The sequence below is a fragment of the Lissotriton helveticus genome, chromosome 4_1, assembly GCF_964261635.1.
Source record: "Lissotriton helveticus chromosome 4_1, aLisHel1.1, whole genome shotgun sequence".
NCBI classification, from domain to species: Eukaryota; Metazoa; Chordata; class Amphibia; order Caudata; family Salamandridae; genus Lissotriton; species Lissotriton helveticus.
In genome coordinates, this window is record NC_136063.1 from 565456421 (window position 1) to 565472051 (window position 15631).

Genomic DNA, 15631 nt, shown 5'->3' on the forward strand with positions numbered 1-15631 from the left:
GAAAGATCTTCAAGCTGCAAAACTACACCGACAGGTAAGAAACTATTCGATACACAAGTTAACTTTTTTTTCAAATTATTTTATCTAGTGGATGTAATACTTAGGAAACGGAGGCATCAAACCACTTGCTAGAATTTTAAGCTGTGTGCACTTCTGTTATTCTGAGCCATCACTTGAAGATGACGTAGGCAAAGATGAGACTATGGCCTGTGTAATAATGGGGTGAATGGTATTAAACGTATATAGAAGTCTTAAATTAAGGCCTGGGCAGTAATATTTTGATACTGCAATTGTCTCTTTTGGAGATGAAATGAGAAATATATGAATCCAAAAATTATGGAGATTTATGCCAAATTAAACGCTTTTTTTTTTGTAAGTTTTAACTTCTTTAACTTTATTGCATTTGTAATGTAGGTGTTTGAATTTAAAGGATTCCAGTTACAATTTTCCAAAACCTTATCAAGGAAAACAGATGGTATGACTCTGTTGGTATAATCTCTCCAGCGGGGTGTGCCTGCAATATCTCACTGGGAGTTTGTTTTTCCTATAGCAGGATGAGACTACACCCAGATGGGCGTGTAATAAGTGGTCTTCGTGCCTGAATATGTTGTCAATTGGTTAATGGCTCTCTGAAGGGAGAGGTACTTGCGTTCATATTTGACCTCCTTGTATTTGAAACAGGCTCCTGGCATGAGAGAGCACGAATAGGCCTAATGGGAATATCTGTAGTTCAAAAGATAGGCTATGATTCGGAGGACCTCAGACGAAGTCAACACCGTTTTAAAGACTTGGCGCTTGACAGTGGGCAGTGATTTAACACAACAGTTTGCTGGCAAAGAGCTGTATTATGCCCGTGTTCTGAAGGAACCTCAGCCGTGTTACAATTGGACACAGTAATATTCCTGGAACCCTGAACCAAATTATTTATTCCAGTCTGTCTGTGCATTAGGGAGTGTTGCCGCCCTGTCCTACCATGTCTTGCCAAATGTTACACCCCAGAATTGGCTATTTACGCAAAGGTGGTGCTGGATGTACGTTCCATTATGGGCTTGGGAAATCTCCCATGGTTTAAAAAGATTAGACTGCTCCGGGAGGCTATGGGATTGGGAAATTTGTGGTCTGACCCTGCTAACAGCCCCTTTCCACCAAAAAAGCTATTCAAACAGTACTGGACCATGATTAGCCAGAAACATTTCAGTCAAATCTCGTCCACCTCACTATCCGGGATGTTTCTGGAAGTAAAAAATGACCCTCTATTAGAAGAATATTGGGAAACTATCACAAGGTCCAGTGATAGGAAATTATACCATCAGCTTAGGGTTGGCTGCCTACCCATCCGTTAATTCACCAAAAACTGGCGGGGACAGGTTGGTGATTCCTGTAGATGGTGTATGGATCGCAGGGAATCGATAGGCCACATATTCTTTGAGTGTCCGGCCTATGTGGCCCCACGGGTCAAATGGTTAAAACCGATATGTCGGAACATGGGCACAAGGGTGGGATCCAAAGCCTTAAGGGTCCTAAGATACGACACTAGTGAGCCCATTGTTATTGCCATAGCAAAATTCTAAGGATGGGTATGGATCATTAGGGCCAGGCCAGAATTAGTGTAGGATCTTACCTATAGTTTTTTCTAAAGTTTTTTTCCTGTACACATTGTATATTGTATTTTAAATCATGTTTTATCATAGTTTATCTTAATTGTCAAGTGTCTTTTTTAGCTCATGAAAATTGTCCTTTTTAACTATATTTATGAACTACTGTTTGTTTTTCCTGTGGTTGTTCTCATAGCATAAATGGTCTTTTATGATGAATTGAATCGAAATAAAGACATTTTAAATGTACTGCCCTTTATAGAAGGTTTTAATATTAGTATAAAGAGTTCTTTAATTTCTGATGTCATAAATTTTTTTATATTGACTGCTTCCGCTCTTAAAGATCTGTCTTTACTTAATCCGTGTTCATTCCAACAGGAAGATATTCCTCGGCAGCTCGTCTACATTGGCCTTTACCTTTTTCACATCGCAGGGGCGTATCTGCTGAAGTAAGTAAATAATAACTAAAGATCTACTGCTGATTTCTGCTTAATTTTGCAAAAATAAATGACTTTATTGCTTTCTTATTTCCCCAGTTTAAATCGTCTTGGTCTAGTCCTGCTGGTGCTTCATTATTTTGTGGAGTTCCTTTTCCACACCTCCCGTCTCTTTTACTTCAGCAATGAGAAATATCAGAAAGGGTAAGCTGTTTTTTTTTCCATTCTACCCCCTCAATTTATAACATCAGGATAATGTTGATTGAGCGAACCGTCCTGTTCATGTTGTAGCACTTTGTCACACAATCCACATTTAAACAAGTAAACACAAAATGACCGAAATGACCTTTAAAAAAATATATATATATATTGTCTCTCCGGCGACAACTAACTTTTCTATATTTAGGCTCTCCAGAGTTATAATGAAGGACGGTGTCAGCAGCAGGATCTTGCAAAACAAAGTACATTTTTTTTAGACTTTTAACTAATTAAGTTTTAGCACAGACTTTAAAATGTCCCTGCAGAGAAGTTGTTTGCAAGCATATTGAAGACCCTCTATTGGTTCATTTATTTTGAACTTCCATGCATTAAAATTAACCAGCTGAAAAATCCGGAAAGCGGTTCTTACGGTAGCCTTGAAATAACAGCCGCTGTAGGTTAGTCACAGCTAGCACATAGTTCATTTTTTGTTGTTCATGTGCCTGTTGTTTATGTACTCATCATTTTACATGAAACTACAGAATATTACATATTTTTCCTTTAAATGTGAATCAACCACCCAGCAGGGAAGTTTGCTGTATAGTGAGATTTTACTGCGTTTCAAAAGCTGTATTTTACAGTTTTAAGCTGTTATGTTACATGAACTTTGAAGAGGAATGTGTAAGACACACATTGGTCATTTTGTAGGCTATCATGGTGCACCGTGTAATAGAACAGGTTTTCAGTTGATTCACTCCTGTAGTCACAATTTGTGAAATACATATATAATGTATTTCTTAAAGTCCCTCTTCTCTCATTAGTGTAGTTCCTATATTCCCAATAGGCTCTGTGCATTGGAATAATATATCCTATAGATGTGACATAGGACTTATGTCTACTAGGTCTCTATCGAATATATTAGACTTAATTGTGAGTGCCAGCTAGCTCAGAGGTCACTAGAAACTTTCTCGAATACACAAGAAGGGATTTGTTTCTGACAACCGCATAAACATGACCACTTTGTTTCCCCAAGATAAAACTGATCTTCAGAGTCGTGGAAACAATAGATAGATAGTTCACTCAGTCAATAGTGCATGCTTCGTTTCATCAGAGGTGCAGAGAAATAGAGAGACGGGCACATGGCAGCTCCTGGTCGAGCTCGGAGTGCTGGGGATTCCAATTCTGGATTTAATCCCCGGCAGCACCCGCATCCTCGAGGATCCGAGGCTTCACACTAAAATAACAAGTAACTGGAACAAGTAACTGGATGAAAACTCACTATTAATACCTGCTTTTGAGGACGGCTGCTGCCCAGGCGCTGGACATCGCAAGACCTGCCTGGAGATTGGCTGCTGGACGGACGGCTGCTGCGCTGTGCTGGCGCTGGACTCTGGAGGTGCTGAGTCCGGGATCGCCCGGAGGTTGAAGGAAGGCGCCCGCTCTGTACCGGACCTGTGGCGGTTACGCTGGGGAGCTGCGCACCTTTGGATATCGTGGGAGCTGCCTGTGACCGGTGGCTGAGCGGACGGTTGCAGCACCGGCGCGGCACACGGGCGCTGGACATTGGTACGGCGGGAGTCGGGGATCGCCCGGAGGGCTCCCGTGGTCACACCGGACATGCAGGGGAGTCCCGCACCGCCAGACGCACAGTGAGTGCATTACTGCCCGCGGGAGGGCTCCTGACGGACTGGGGGCATCCGCATCAACACCGGAGCGGTCCTGAGGGGCGTGAGCCGCAGGAGGGCTACAGGGACTACACCGAACTGTGGAGTCTCGCGGCGCTGGCCGCACTTGGAGCTGCGAGCCCTGTGCTGCCTGCGGGAGGGCTCCTGGCTGAGGGGGGTCGATCTGCCGGAGCGGCCCCACAGGATTCACGGCAGCATCGGGGGGCTGAGAGAGGCCCCCCACCCCGCCCGCCCCACGGCAGAGACGCGGGCTGTTGCGCTGGTTTCTGAGACCAGCGGGAAATAGAGGAACAGAGCCGCCGGCTCCACAGGAGAATAGGTGGCGGCTGCAGCGGCTGATCGGCTGATGCGACCAGCCCACACCACAGACGCGGCCACAACAGACGCGGTCACGACAACGGACACCCCCCCTCCCGCTGTCTCTGCAGCACGGTTGTGTGGCACCGCCCGGGGGAGCTGCTGGGAGGGAGAGTTGAGGCTAACTGGACCAGGAGGGCCCAGAAGGGGTGTCGGACGAGTGGAGCCTGCCACCGGAGGCTGGAGGCGAAAGCGACATCTGAGGGCTGAGAGAGGCCCCCCTCCCGACCGGTACACACTTTGTCTCAGCATTACAACTACAAAACTTTGCTGCCTAACTCAACAGGCGAAAGTTGGAAAAGGTATTTACTCTGTCCCACTCGTTTGCTGGAAAAGGTATTTACTTTGCCCCGTTCGTTTTTGTTTTTGCAAAACATCTTTTGTTCAAAATGGCCGGGGCCATAAACTGCAATTAATCCTCTCTTGCACCGCCTGAGTCCACGAGGCCCCTCAGCAGCTCCACTTAAGATAACTAGACAACCAAAATAAAGATAACACTCCCCTTGGAATGCAAGATCCCAGCCAGCCGGAATAGAATCTGAAACTGCTTTCCCTGCTTTGAAAACAGCAACAACTAAAAGAGGACTAATGATTCTATCCCCCTACTTGGTGGCCATTTTAGACTACTCTCTGGCGGCCATCATGGACTAGTCTTTCTGACTATTCTTTACTATCGGTACCACAGACTTTACATAGCTTTGTCTTTAAATCTTTGCGTGATTAAGTGCCTGCCATTTATTGCAGTATTATATTAATATTGGTATTTCTACATTTTATGTAACCTGCACCCACTTTCACTTTTTCCTCACCGACAGTGCACTGTTTGCTACCTCATATTCTACCGGTTGCACACTAGTGTCATATTTGTTTATTGCAGTCATCTGCTTGCACCTATATTGGTGCCAGTAACTCACTAGTATTTTATCCCTATTTGTATACTGTATATGTTGTAAGCTGCACCCATCTCACTTTTATCCCTATTATTCACTGATCACTACCTCATATATTTGGTTCAGTCTTGTAAGCTGCCCCATTTTCACTTTACCACTATGATGCACTGACTACTACTACCTCCTCACTTATTTCATTTAGTCTTGTAAGCTGCATCCACTGACTAACTATTCCTGGATTATACCGAGGCTACCTCCTACATTCTGATGTGTCATTTTGGCCCCATTTAACTGATTGCTACCTCTTATATATTGTGCATTTTGTAAGCTGCACCTACGCACTGTTTGTTCCCGGACTGCACCTATTGCTACCTCTTACATTTACATTTATGTCGTTTAGTCTTGTAAGCTGCACCCACTCTCCTTCTATTCCTAGATTACACCGATGCTACCTCCTACATTCTGATGTGTCATTTTGGCTCCTTTTAACTGATTGCTACCCCTTATATATTGATTGCTACCCCTATACATTGTACATTTTCTAAGCTGCACCTACGCACTGCTTGCTCCTGGATTGCACCGATTGCTACCTCCTACATTTTTTTGCTATGGTGACCACTCACTAGTGTCACTCTTGTGCTTTGTAATCATCGGTCGACAGCTGTTCTTTGCATATGTGTATTATCGTTCTTCCTCTCACACCCACCGCTATAGCCATCCTAACATGGATCTCATCGGCAAGCACACATACAGAATCAACTACCCTTCCACTCTCACCAAAAAAGCTGCTAAACGCTTTAAACACAACTTCTTGAGATCGCACCCTGAAACCCCCTTTGCCGACACCTACTTCTCACCGGGCAATGGAGCCCTGAACATTGACATCATCTTCCACACCTCACGCAGAGCTCAATGGAGAAAAGCGTTCATAACCCTACTCACCATCTCCACCACTAGGAAAACCGCTCATGGCCTAACTCTCTCTATCACACCTTCCCAACTCTTCCCTGGCAGAGCCACCATCTCTATCTACAATAACGGTATTGTCCTAATTCAATCCACAGACAAGAACCTGGAAATACTAGACAACCTGTTCCCCAAGTTCAAAGAGCACCTCACCAAGCTGCGGACCTCCACCCATAACTCCTCCAGCACTATCACTCATGACGTCGCAGCCCCCACCCACAACGCTTCTAACTTATTTCAGCATCAGATCCACACGCACCTCACCCCTACACCCAGCATCCTAGTCAATAGCCTTCCTGTTGCTACCACCCCACACTCCCCAATCAGTCACAAATATCTCCCCCTCATACACTAGCCCCCACTCTAACACTATCCCTTTGATCCCCACTCATACCACTCCCATTCCTCTCTCCCCTGACATAACTCCCACCCACAACACCTCCTACCTAGATCAGCACCAGAACGACACGCATAACTACAAATCCCACCCTTTGCTCCCCCCCGCTCTCAATGCCCATGTGAGAACACTCCCCCCTATACATCCTCGATACCCCCACCCTCACATCCTCGATACCCCCACGCTCCCTTCTCCCCACCTTACACCCCCCACGAACGCCTCTGAACACACCACCGTCCGGAGCTTATCTCCCCCCCCCTTCCCCGCGGTAGAACCCTCTCCCTCCCCAGGTCCCTCCCCACTCTCACTCACCACCTCCTCACCGTCCCTATTAGACCCACAGAACATACCACATCCCTTACCTTAGCATCCCCCCTCTTTCCCCGCCCATTCTCAGCCCCCACTACTCTCCTGCCACCCCCATTGTCTTCAGCCTTCACTCTCTCTTCAACTCACCAGCACCGTTTCCCACCGACGTCTCGACCTATGCCTCCCGCCCTCCCCCTACGTCACCCACACCCGCGCCCACAAATTCTCCCACACAACGAATGCCATCCCACTTAATATCACCGCAGAACACCACAACAACGCTAGCATATCCCCCCCTCGGTACCCTGCTCCCTTTCCAGCCCTCTACTCAACCACGGCTCTCATCACCAACCCCATCCCCAATCCACATCTGGATTTGACTTTACCCACCCTCCAACAAGTTAGAGATGATCTCCTACAAGTCAAAAAAGATCTCCACGCAATCAAAGAACTTCTCTTCTCACAGCCCAGTCAACCTCCCGTCCGACTACCCTACAAACCACGCACCCTCCCCACATACCTTCGCCTTCAACGATCCCCGCGTTGGCCGACTATCCCCGCTCGCAATAACTCCCACCGCCCCTGTTGTGTCCTCAACTCCCTGTCGGACCGCGACTTACGCTCCCTCCTTCGCTCTTATGGCCCAGTTCCGGTAAAACACATATCGATCTCGCACATCCCCATACCCACAATTCTCACAAATCCCCTGAGGCTCCCAACCCAAAGCAACAGAGGTTCCGTCCCCAACAACCTCAGAAAAATTCCCCTCTCTCTAGAAGGCTCGACCACCCTTCTCATTCCCAAACTCAAATGCATCCTACTCAACTGCAGATCGGCCCAGAGACACTCCTCTGACATCGCTGATCTCGTCTCAACAATGGATCTGGACCTAGCCATTCTGACTGAAACGTGGCTAACTGAAGCCTCTACACCGATAATGGACATACTAGTCCCCCCCAATTATCACATCATTAGACTGGATAGGCCTGGCAAGATGGGCGGGGGAACTACATGCATTTTTAGGAGCAACCTCTCGTTACTAAAGCCACCTCCCCCTCCCTTTCTTCCTGTGAACTCCTCTGCCTCGATATCACCAGCGAGGGCAAACAAGTTTGTGCCTTACATCTCATCTATCACCCGCCTGGTGACAACCTCACATTCACTCAGCAACTCATGGACACGATCACATCCAATGCCGGTCGGCAGGCCAACCAAGTCTACCTGGGTGACTTTAATCTCTACTGGAACGATCAGAAAGACGCAGTGGTGAATAGCCTCAAAACTTTCCTTAATGCGCTTGACCTCACCCAATTATGCGATAGACCAACACACGACAAAGGCTCGATACTCGATCTCATCATCGCCAAAGAGGACTTTATCCAACTGGAGGCGGTCCAACCCTGTGACTGGTCAGACCACCACATTATCACATTCTTTATCAACGAAAAAGTTAAACTTAACGCGGCTCAACCTACCAAATCCAAGACCTGGAAAAGGGACATGAAGAATCTTAACCCCAATTCCCTGCCTCCCCACATCGGCAGTCTCCTCCTTCCCCCTTCAGGTACCTCGGATGTTCAATCACTGACCGATCACTACCTTGACTCTATGAATTCAATAGTCAATGAAGCCGCCCCATTGCAACTGAAGAGAGTCTCCACCAAGATCTCTAACCCTTGGTATGACGGCAGACTTAATGATGACAGGCGTGCTATGCGAATGGCAGAGCGCCCCTGGAGATCTGACCCCTCATCACTGCATCTCAAATCGCTTAAGAGCAAGAGAAATGCTTACTTTAGGAAAATAAAGCGCGCAAAGTCTGACTTCTTTAGCCGCCAGCTGGACCAAGCAAAAAACAGGCCAAAAAAGCTGTTCGAACTAATCAAAACTCAAACAAAGACACAACCCTTACAATCAAACAGCACAACAGTCGATACCCCACACTGTGAAGCCTTTTCTGCTTTCTTTAAGCTAAAGACGGACAACATAAGAAATGACCTCATCATGGATGTAAGCCGATTCCCCAGTCACACCAGAATGACTAACACTCAACCTAAAAATAATGCATCATGGTTGTCCTTCGACACATACTCGGAAGAAGCAATACGCAAACTGCTCGGCACCCTGAAGCCCTCTAATCACCTCATAGACCCCCTACCTGCTAATGCTGTTAAATACTTCATCCCCCTGCTCCTCCCTCTTTGGACCAAAATCATCAACAGCTCCCTTCAATAAGGTCTCATCCCAGACGCCCTCAAGGTGGGGCAAGTGACGCCTATACTCAAGAAACCTACAGCTGACCCGTCTGACCTGAACAACTACCGCCCTATCACCAATATCCCCACCCTGGCCAAATTGCTGGAAAAATGTGTCCAACTCCAACTAACAAAACACATTGACCAATTTAACCTCCTCAACCCTCACCAATCAGGCCTCCGAGCGAAACATAGCACGGAAACGGCTATGACGCACATAATTGATGACGCCCTCCAAATTCTAGATCGGAATGAGTCTTGCCTCCTCATCCTTCTTGACCTCTCTTCAGCATTTGACACAGTCAAACACGAGAACTTACTGGAGCTGCTAAGCACTAGAATGGGTCTATCGGGAACTGTTCTCAAATGGTTTACTTCCTTCCTTCATAACCGGTCTCAGAAGTTCAAGATCGACAATGTGCTATCTACACTTGTGCCAGCAGATCTAGGTGTCCCACAAGGATCTTCCCTCTCCCCCACACTGTTCAACCTCGTCATGGAACCGCTCGCCACCTTGCTCCAAGCATCCAATGTTCAATTCCATATGTATGCTGATGACACACAACTTTACCTAAAGCTACGATCCCCGGAAGATATCAAACTTCTGAATTCCACACTTAGTAGCACTCAATCTTGGTTGGCCGTTAATCACCTCAAACTAAATGCTCTGAAAACTGAGTTCCTACTCATCTCACCTCCGGCGAAAATTACCACCACCCAAACCTGGCTCAATAACCTAACAGCACTCAATGTCCAACCCACCATAGTGGATTCTGCGAAATCCCTAGGCATCACACTCGACGCCAAGCTCAACATGCAACTGCACGTTAGCAAAGCAACAAAAGGAGCTAATTTCCAAATCAACACACTGAGGAAACTTAAACCCTTCCTCCCAGCCAAGGACTTCAAAACTGCTGTACAAGCGTTAGTCATCCCTCGCATAGACTATGGAATTGTGGCCCTCAGCGGACTCCCGCTATCCACAACAGCACCCCTAAGAGCCTCCCTGAACGCTGCCGCGAGACTCATTACTGGTTCAAGAAAACATTCGCATATATCCCCAGACTTAAAATCTCTAAACTGGTTGCCTTTTGAAGCCAGAATACAGCTAAAAATTGCCGTTATGACACACTCGGCCGTGCATCACAAGGCACCCAACTACCTAGCTCAAAAGTTGTCTATATCAGGAGGTTTGAGATCCAATAGAAGTACAAAAAATCTACTCCTGAAACCTCGTAGATTCCGGAAGGAAAAAACATACAAACGCTCATTCTCTGGAATGGCACCCAGGATCTGGAATGCACTCCCTCCTGAAACCAGGCTTATCTCCTCCACTGCATTCTTCAAGAAAGAGGTGAAAACCATCCTTATGGCCAAGTTCACCTGAACTCTATAGGTGTTGGATAAGAGACTCTGCATCGTTTGGTATTTTGACCTCCTGACAGATTCTTGGCACTATATTTTTATTTGATTGTGACACTATTATGCTACTCTCCTACTACCGACCACTATATAATACACTTTAGTTGCTGAATCACCCTCCTGATGCCCCCACCCCTTGCTCTCTCTATCCTTAGAATTTGGTATAAGCCATCCCTACATCCAAAGTTTACCTGAACTCTATTGTAACGGGATCAATGACTTTGCGCCGTCTTATATTACTTGTTACCTGATTGTATATTGGTTTGTTTTCTGTACACTATTGTTTTCCTATTATGCTATTGACTATTATACTGCTCCCATTATTTCTGTTCAGTCTTGTTGCCCCTACCCCTGTTCTTTGTGAAGCGCTCTGATATCTGTAAAGATCTTGTTCGCGCTATATAAAACTTTGAATAAATAAATAAATAAATAAAATTGAACAGTCTTCTTTCTCATGCAGAAGAAATTAACTGCTACAATCGTAATACTGGCTGTAAAGTATAATGCGTACAGCAAGAAGAGTATTCTGAAATAATACTGTAAAAGCATGGTATGGTTTCTAAGCCATAAAATACATACATAAATAACAAAGACTAAAAGTATTCAACTGGTGCTTCTAAAATAGGCCTACCCCGATGTACCTAACCTAAGTCTAGTACGAGGGATGAAGTAAGGGAGGTGTTGCATAGGTTTTAGTTTCTTTGCCAAGAATCTATCCAAGATTTCTCTTAGGGTCTAATTAGCTCTGAACCTTGGTTTAGAATGAAGGAGGTCTGGTATATCTGTCTCCGGACACGATTTCCCAACACCCCGCAAGGGGAGCTTGGAAACATTGGAGCTGGATTCTCAGCGAGAGAAGAGACAGCCTCTCGGTCAGTGCGTCAGCTGGAGGGTCGGCTTCCTTCGGCACTTACTGTAGCGAGATGCGTCGGGCAAGTTTGTTTTTTTATATCTGTGCCTTTCTTAATGGAAGGATGCAAAATATCCTAGCTTATAGGTGTGAAAGTTTTAGTTCTGTTAATGACAGTGACACAGTGGGGAGCATATTACTTGTCCTTACTTTGTTCTAAATAGCAGCATGTACCAAAGTAGCAAATGGGCCGCTACAAAATTCATAGCTCCACGAGAAAACAAATGTGATGGAAATATCATGTAAGTAGTTATCACATCAATAACTCTGAGCAGCTAAGCCATCTTGGCCTTTTTGTTTCTAGGCTGTCTTTGTCACCGTTTCTTTTTCTTCATTAGTCTTGGCTTTGGTCTCTGTTCGAGAACAAAATACAACTTGAAGCTTATCCAGCTCCAACAAATGTACAACAAACTCCAGTAGTAATTATACAATACTTCGGAGTTATCGCAATCCGGATGCAATTAACAATCACTAAGAAATGCACCTTTTAGAACATTATGAAATTCGTCATCTGTGTGGGATAATACCCACCTCCATATCCCTAATAGAATAAAAGGTTTCAGGCATGAAAGGCAGAAATCTTTGCAGGATCGAAGGCGACTATTATGTTAGTACACAGCTATGCAGTCATATTGGAAGCTGTACATTAAATTGTTAAAATGTTTTTTGAAAGCAGTATCAGTTGATCAGTCTGCTTAACCATTTCTTCTAACTGCACACCTCCCATCACACCGGTGGGCCCAAAGAAATTGGAGCTCAAGATTTATTAAACATTAATTGTCTGGCACCTCTTTGCTTTACTCCTCACCCAAATCATGCTTGCATATTACTCCCCTACTGTCTAAATCCAAAGTCATGACATCTGACATTCTATGACCGGAAAAAAGGCAATGGATAATGAAAAATTTCCTAGCCAACATAACGGAAAGTTTCAATTCTATTAAGGATTCGGAGGCGAGGATTATGCTAATCTTTCTTAGCTTTATTACAGCAGCCATTTGAAGTCAAACAACAAAAACACTATTCCCATGAACCATAGGGAATAACAACAACAAACAATAGAGTTCATGGCTAGAGTGTCTCATCCTCTGCACCAATCACAGGCTCCCATAGCACTGATAGTCTCTTGTTCCGGACTATTCCTCCTCTTTCTTCGCTCGGTCAGCCACCTCGGACACTTCAAGAATCCGGTTTATTGGAATCGCCTGCAAAGAGCAAAGGCATACCATCACAGACAGAAATGTTTAATGATTAATCCTGTGGAAGAGAATACTCAAGGTAAGCAACATAATCTGTCAACCAAGTGAATCAAATAAGGCAAGATTTGCTTTCTCCAATACGAGGGAGTGACCGGACAGCAATGAACTTGTACCCTGGGTGGGATAATCCTCGCCTCCGAGTCCCTTAATAGAATTGAAACTTTCTGTTACGTTATCTAGGACATTTTTCATTCTATTTCAGGTCCGGAGGTGAGGATTATGCTAGTTTAAAGCTTGCTCACCACCACGTGAGCCATATCAATCACCGGTTTGAAGTAAAACCGTTTAAAGGTAGAGTCTGAAGACCAATCTGCTGCGTTCAGAATGTCTTCCAGATGTGTTCCCAGGGTAAATGCTTTTGAGGCCATCGCTCCTCTAGTAAAGTGCGCACCGAAAGCACGGAAGTATATCCCGGCTTCTTGCATCACCCACCTTACCCAACGAGCAATCGTGGGAGATGACATCGCCTTGTGAGGCTTCTTAAATGAAATGAGCAATTGGCTTTCCCCAGGAGGGCAAAACTCCTCCGACATCTCTTCATATGCTTTAAGGCAAGAAGCTACAGAGTTTTGGGGAATCCGGAAACGCTGGATAAGAAATGGATTTCGTACCACATTTGGTGCGTCTATGAATAGTAAAAGTCATTCCTGTAGGATAAAAAAATCCTACCCGAGACATCCAGAGCCCTAACGTCCGAGACTCGCTTGTAAGAAACCAAACCAAGCAGCATGGCCAGCTTCGCGGACAGTTCCTTCCTAGAAAGGAATCTATGGGGTTGCCAGGAAGGCAGCAAATTCAAAACCCTATTTGCATCCCACAACTGGGAGTAACGAGATTCAGGGGATAATGAAAGACGAATACCCCGAAGCAATCGACAGACCAAGGGATGCTCACCCACCATAGCGTGCCCAGCAGATATAGCGGAGCGAAATGTATTGACAGTTCGATACACCAAACCCCCCTACGCTAGCGAGGCCAAAATGTTCAAGACAGCAGTCACAACTGCTGGCACGTGATCGACACTCCGTCGCACACTCCAACGACACCACCGTGCCCAGGAGGACCAGTATCTTTTGACGGTACTGTCCGGCCAGGCTTTGTCCATGAATCGCGCAGCCGGTTCCGAAAGGCCCGGGAACGCCCATCGTCTCCTGTAATCCGCCATGCCATCAGGGTCAGAGAACCTTGCTCTATCAGAGGGTGAGGATTCCCTGACGGATTGAGGAGAAGATTCGGAAACCGGCGGAGTGGGATTGGAAAATCCCAAGAAAGTTCCAGAAGAACTGAAAACCAGACTTGTGATCTCCAAATCAGCGAAATGAGCACCACAGCTGCCCGTTGACGCTGCACCTGGGCCGTCACTCTCCTGATCATGACAAATGGGGGAAAGGCATAGCCTGCTTCCTCCTTCCAGTTCTGTAGAAACGCATCCCACCTCTCCGCCAGGGGATCCGGCCTCCAACTGAAGAACTGAGGAAGCTGGTGATCCAGGAGGAAAGCAAAAAGGTCTACCGAGAAGGGACCCCAGAGGTCTTGGAGATCCACGAACACTCCCGGATGAAGCTTCCAGAGACTTACGCCGTGGAAATTACAAGATTGGTAGTCCGCCACCTGGTTGTTCTGGCCCGGCAGGTATTCGGCTGTGACAGACCTGATGATCCAGGCAGTACTGGCAAAAGTTTGCTCCCAGATCCGAAAGAGCCTTGGAACGCGAACCTCCCAGAGGGTTGATGTACCGGACCGCCGACACATTGTCCATCTTGAGAAGGACACTAGAGTGGATAGAGTCCCTGGTCCAGCACTTTATCGCGAACGATCCCGCCAAGAGCGCAAGACAATTGATGTGCAACTTCTGCCCCGACGGAGACCACACACCTCCTGCGGCCAAGTCGCCACACCTTGCGCCCCAGCCGGACCTGCTCGCATCGGACTCTATAGCAATATCTGGCGTGGAACCGAATATAGCTCGTCCGTTCCAAGCCTCCATGTGTGAGAGGCACCATTGGACCTCCTCCCTGGCGTCTGATGAGAGACTGAGTTTGTGAGCATAAGACCGACCCTTGCGCAGGTGTCCCGCCTTGAGATGTTGAAGAACTCTGTAGTGGAGAGGTCCCAGAAAGATCGCCTGGATGGAGGCTGACAACAGGCCAATGATGCGAGCCAGCTGACGGAGGGATATCCGGGACCGGGCCAAAGACCTCCGGATTTCGTGACCAATTTTCGTCATCTTGTGAGAGGGGAGACTGAGGGTGAACTCCACAGAGTCTATCTGAAACCCGAGGAACCGAACTGTCTGAGACCTGAATCAGGGTAGATTTGGCCTCGTTGATCACAAACCCGAGGCTCTGAAGGAGATCAACCGCAATCTGAAGGTAATGGGAAAGCGTTTTGGGGTCCTGGGCCATCAGCAGGATGTCGTGTAAGTAGACGATGAGCCGCATGCCCGAAGATCGCAACCGCTCGATCACCAGCCGAAGGACCTTGGTGAAGCACCAAGGAGTGGAGGACAGCCCAAAAGGCAGAGTGGTGAACTCGTAAATTTTGTCCACTGTAGAAATCGCAGATGAGGCGGGAAGATAGGAATTGCTAGATAAGCGTCTTTGAGATCCAGACGCGCCATTCAATCGTTGGGCCGCAGAACATCGCGCAGCAGATGGATGCCCTCCATCTTGAACTCGCGCAGATTTATAACCGGGCGCTTTCCCCCGTCCGCCTTGTCCACCAAAAAGAGGTTGCTGAGGAAACCATTGGGGTGAAGCACGGTTTCTACAATAGCCCCTTATTCCAGCAGATAATGTACCTCCTGATCGACCAGAGCGGAATCTGCTTCTGAAAAACAAAGCGGGCAGGGTGCCTTGGGCTGCAAAGGAGTCCCGGTAAATTCTATGTGAAAACCCCGCACTGTCTATAAGACCCAGGTGTCCCCGGTGATGGAATTCCAGGTTGGGAAA

At 46.7% G+C, this 15631-nt stretch overlaps 1 protein-coding gene across 2 annotated transcripts in view; it reads left to right on the forward strand.

The window, feature by feature from the left end:
* The window catches only part of TRAM1 (translocation associated membrane protein 1), a 306166-nt gene that overhangs the window by 220770 nt on the left and 69765 nt on the right, over positions 1 to 15631 (forward strand). For both annotated transcript variants that reach the window (XM_078687162.1, XM_078687163.1), the window contains 2 exons: positions 1974 to 2044; positions 2132 to 2236. In XM_078687162.1, the coding sequence (XP_078543288.1) occupies positions 1974 to 2044; positions 2132 to 2236 (176 nt within the window). The remainder of the gene's footprint in view (positions 1 to 1973; positions 2045 to 2131; positions 2237 to 15631) is intronic.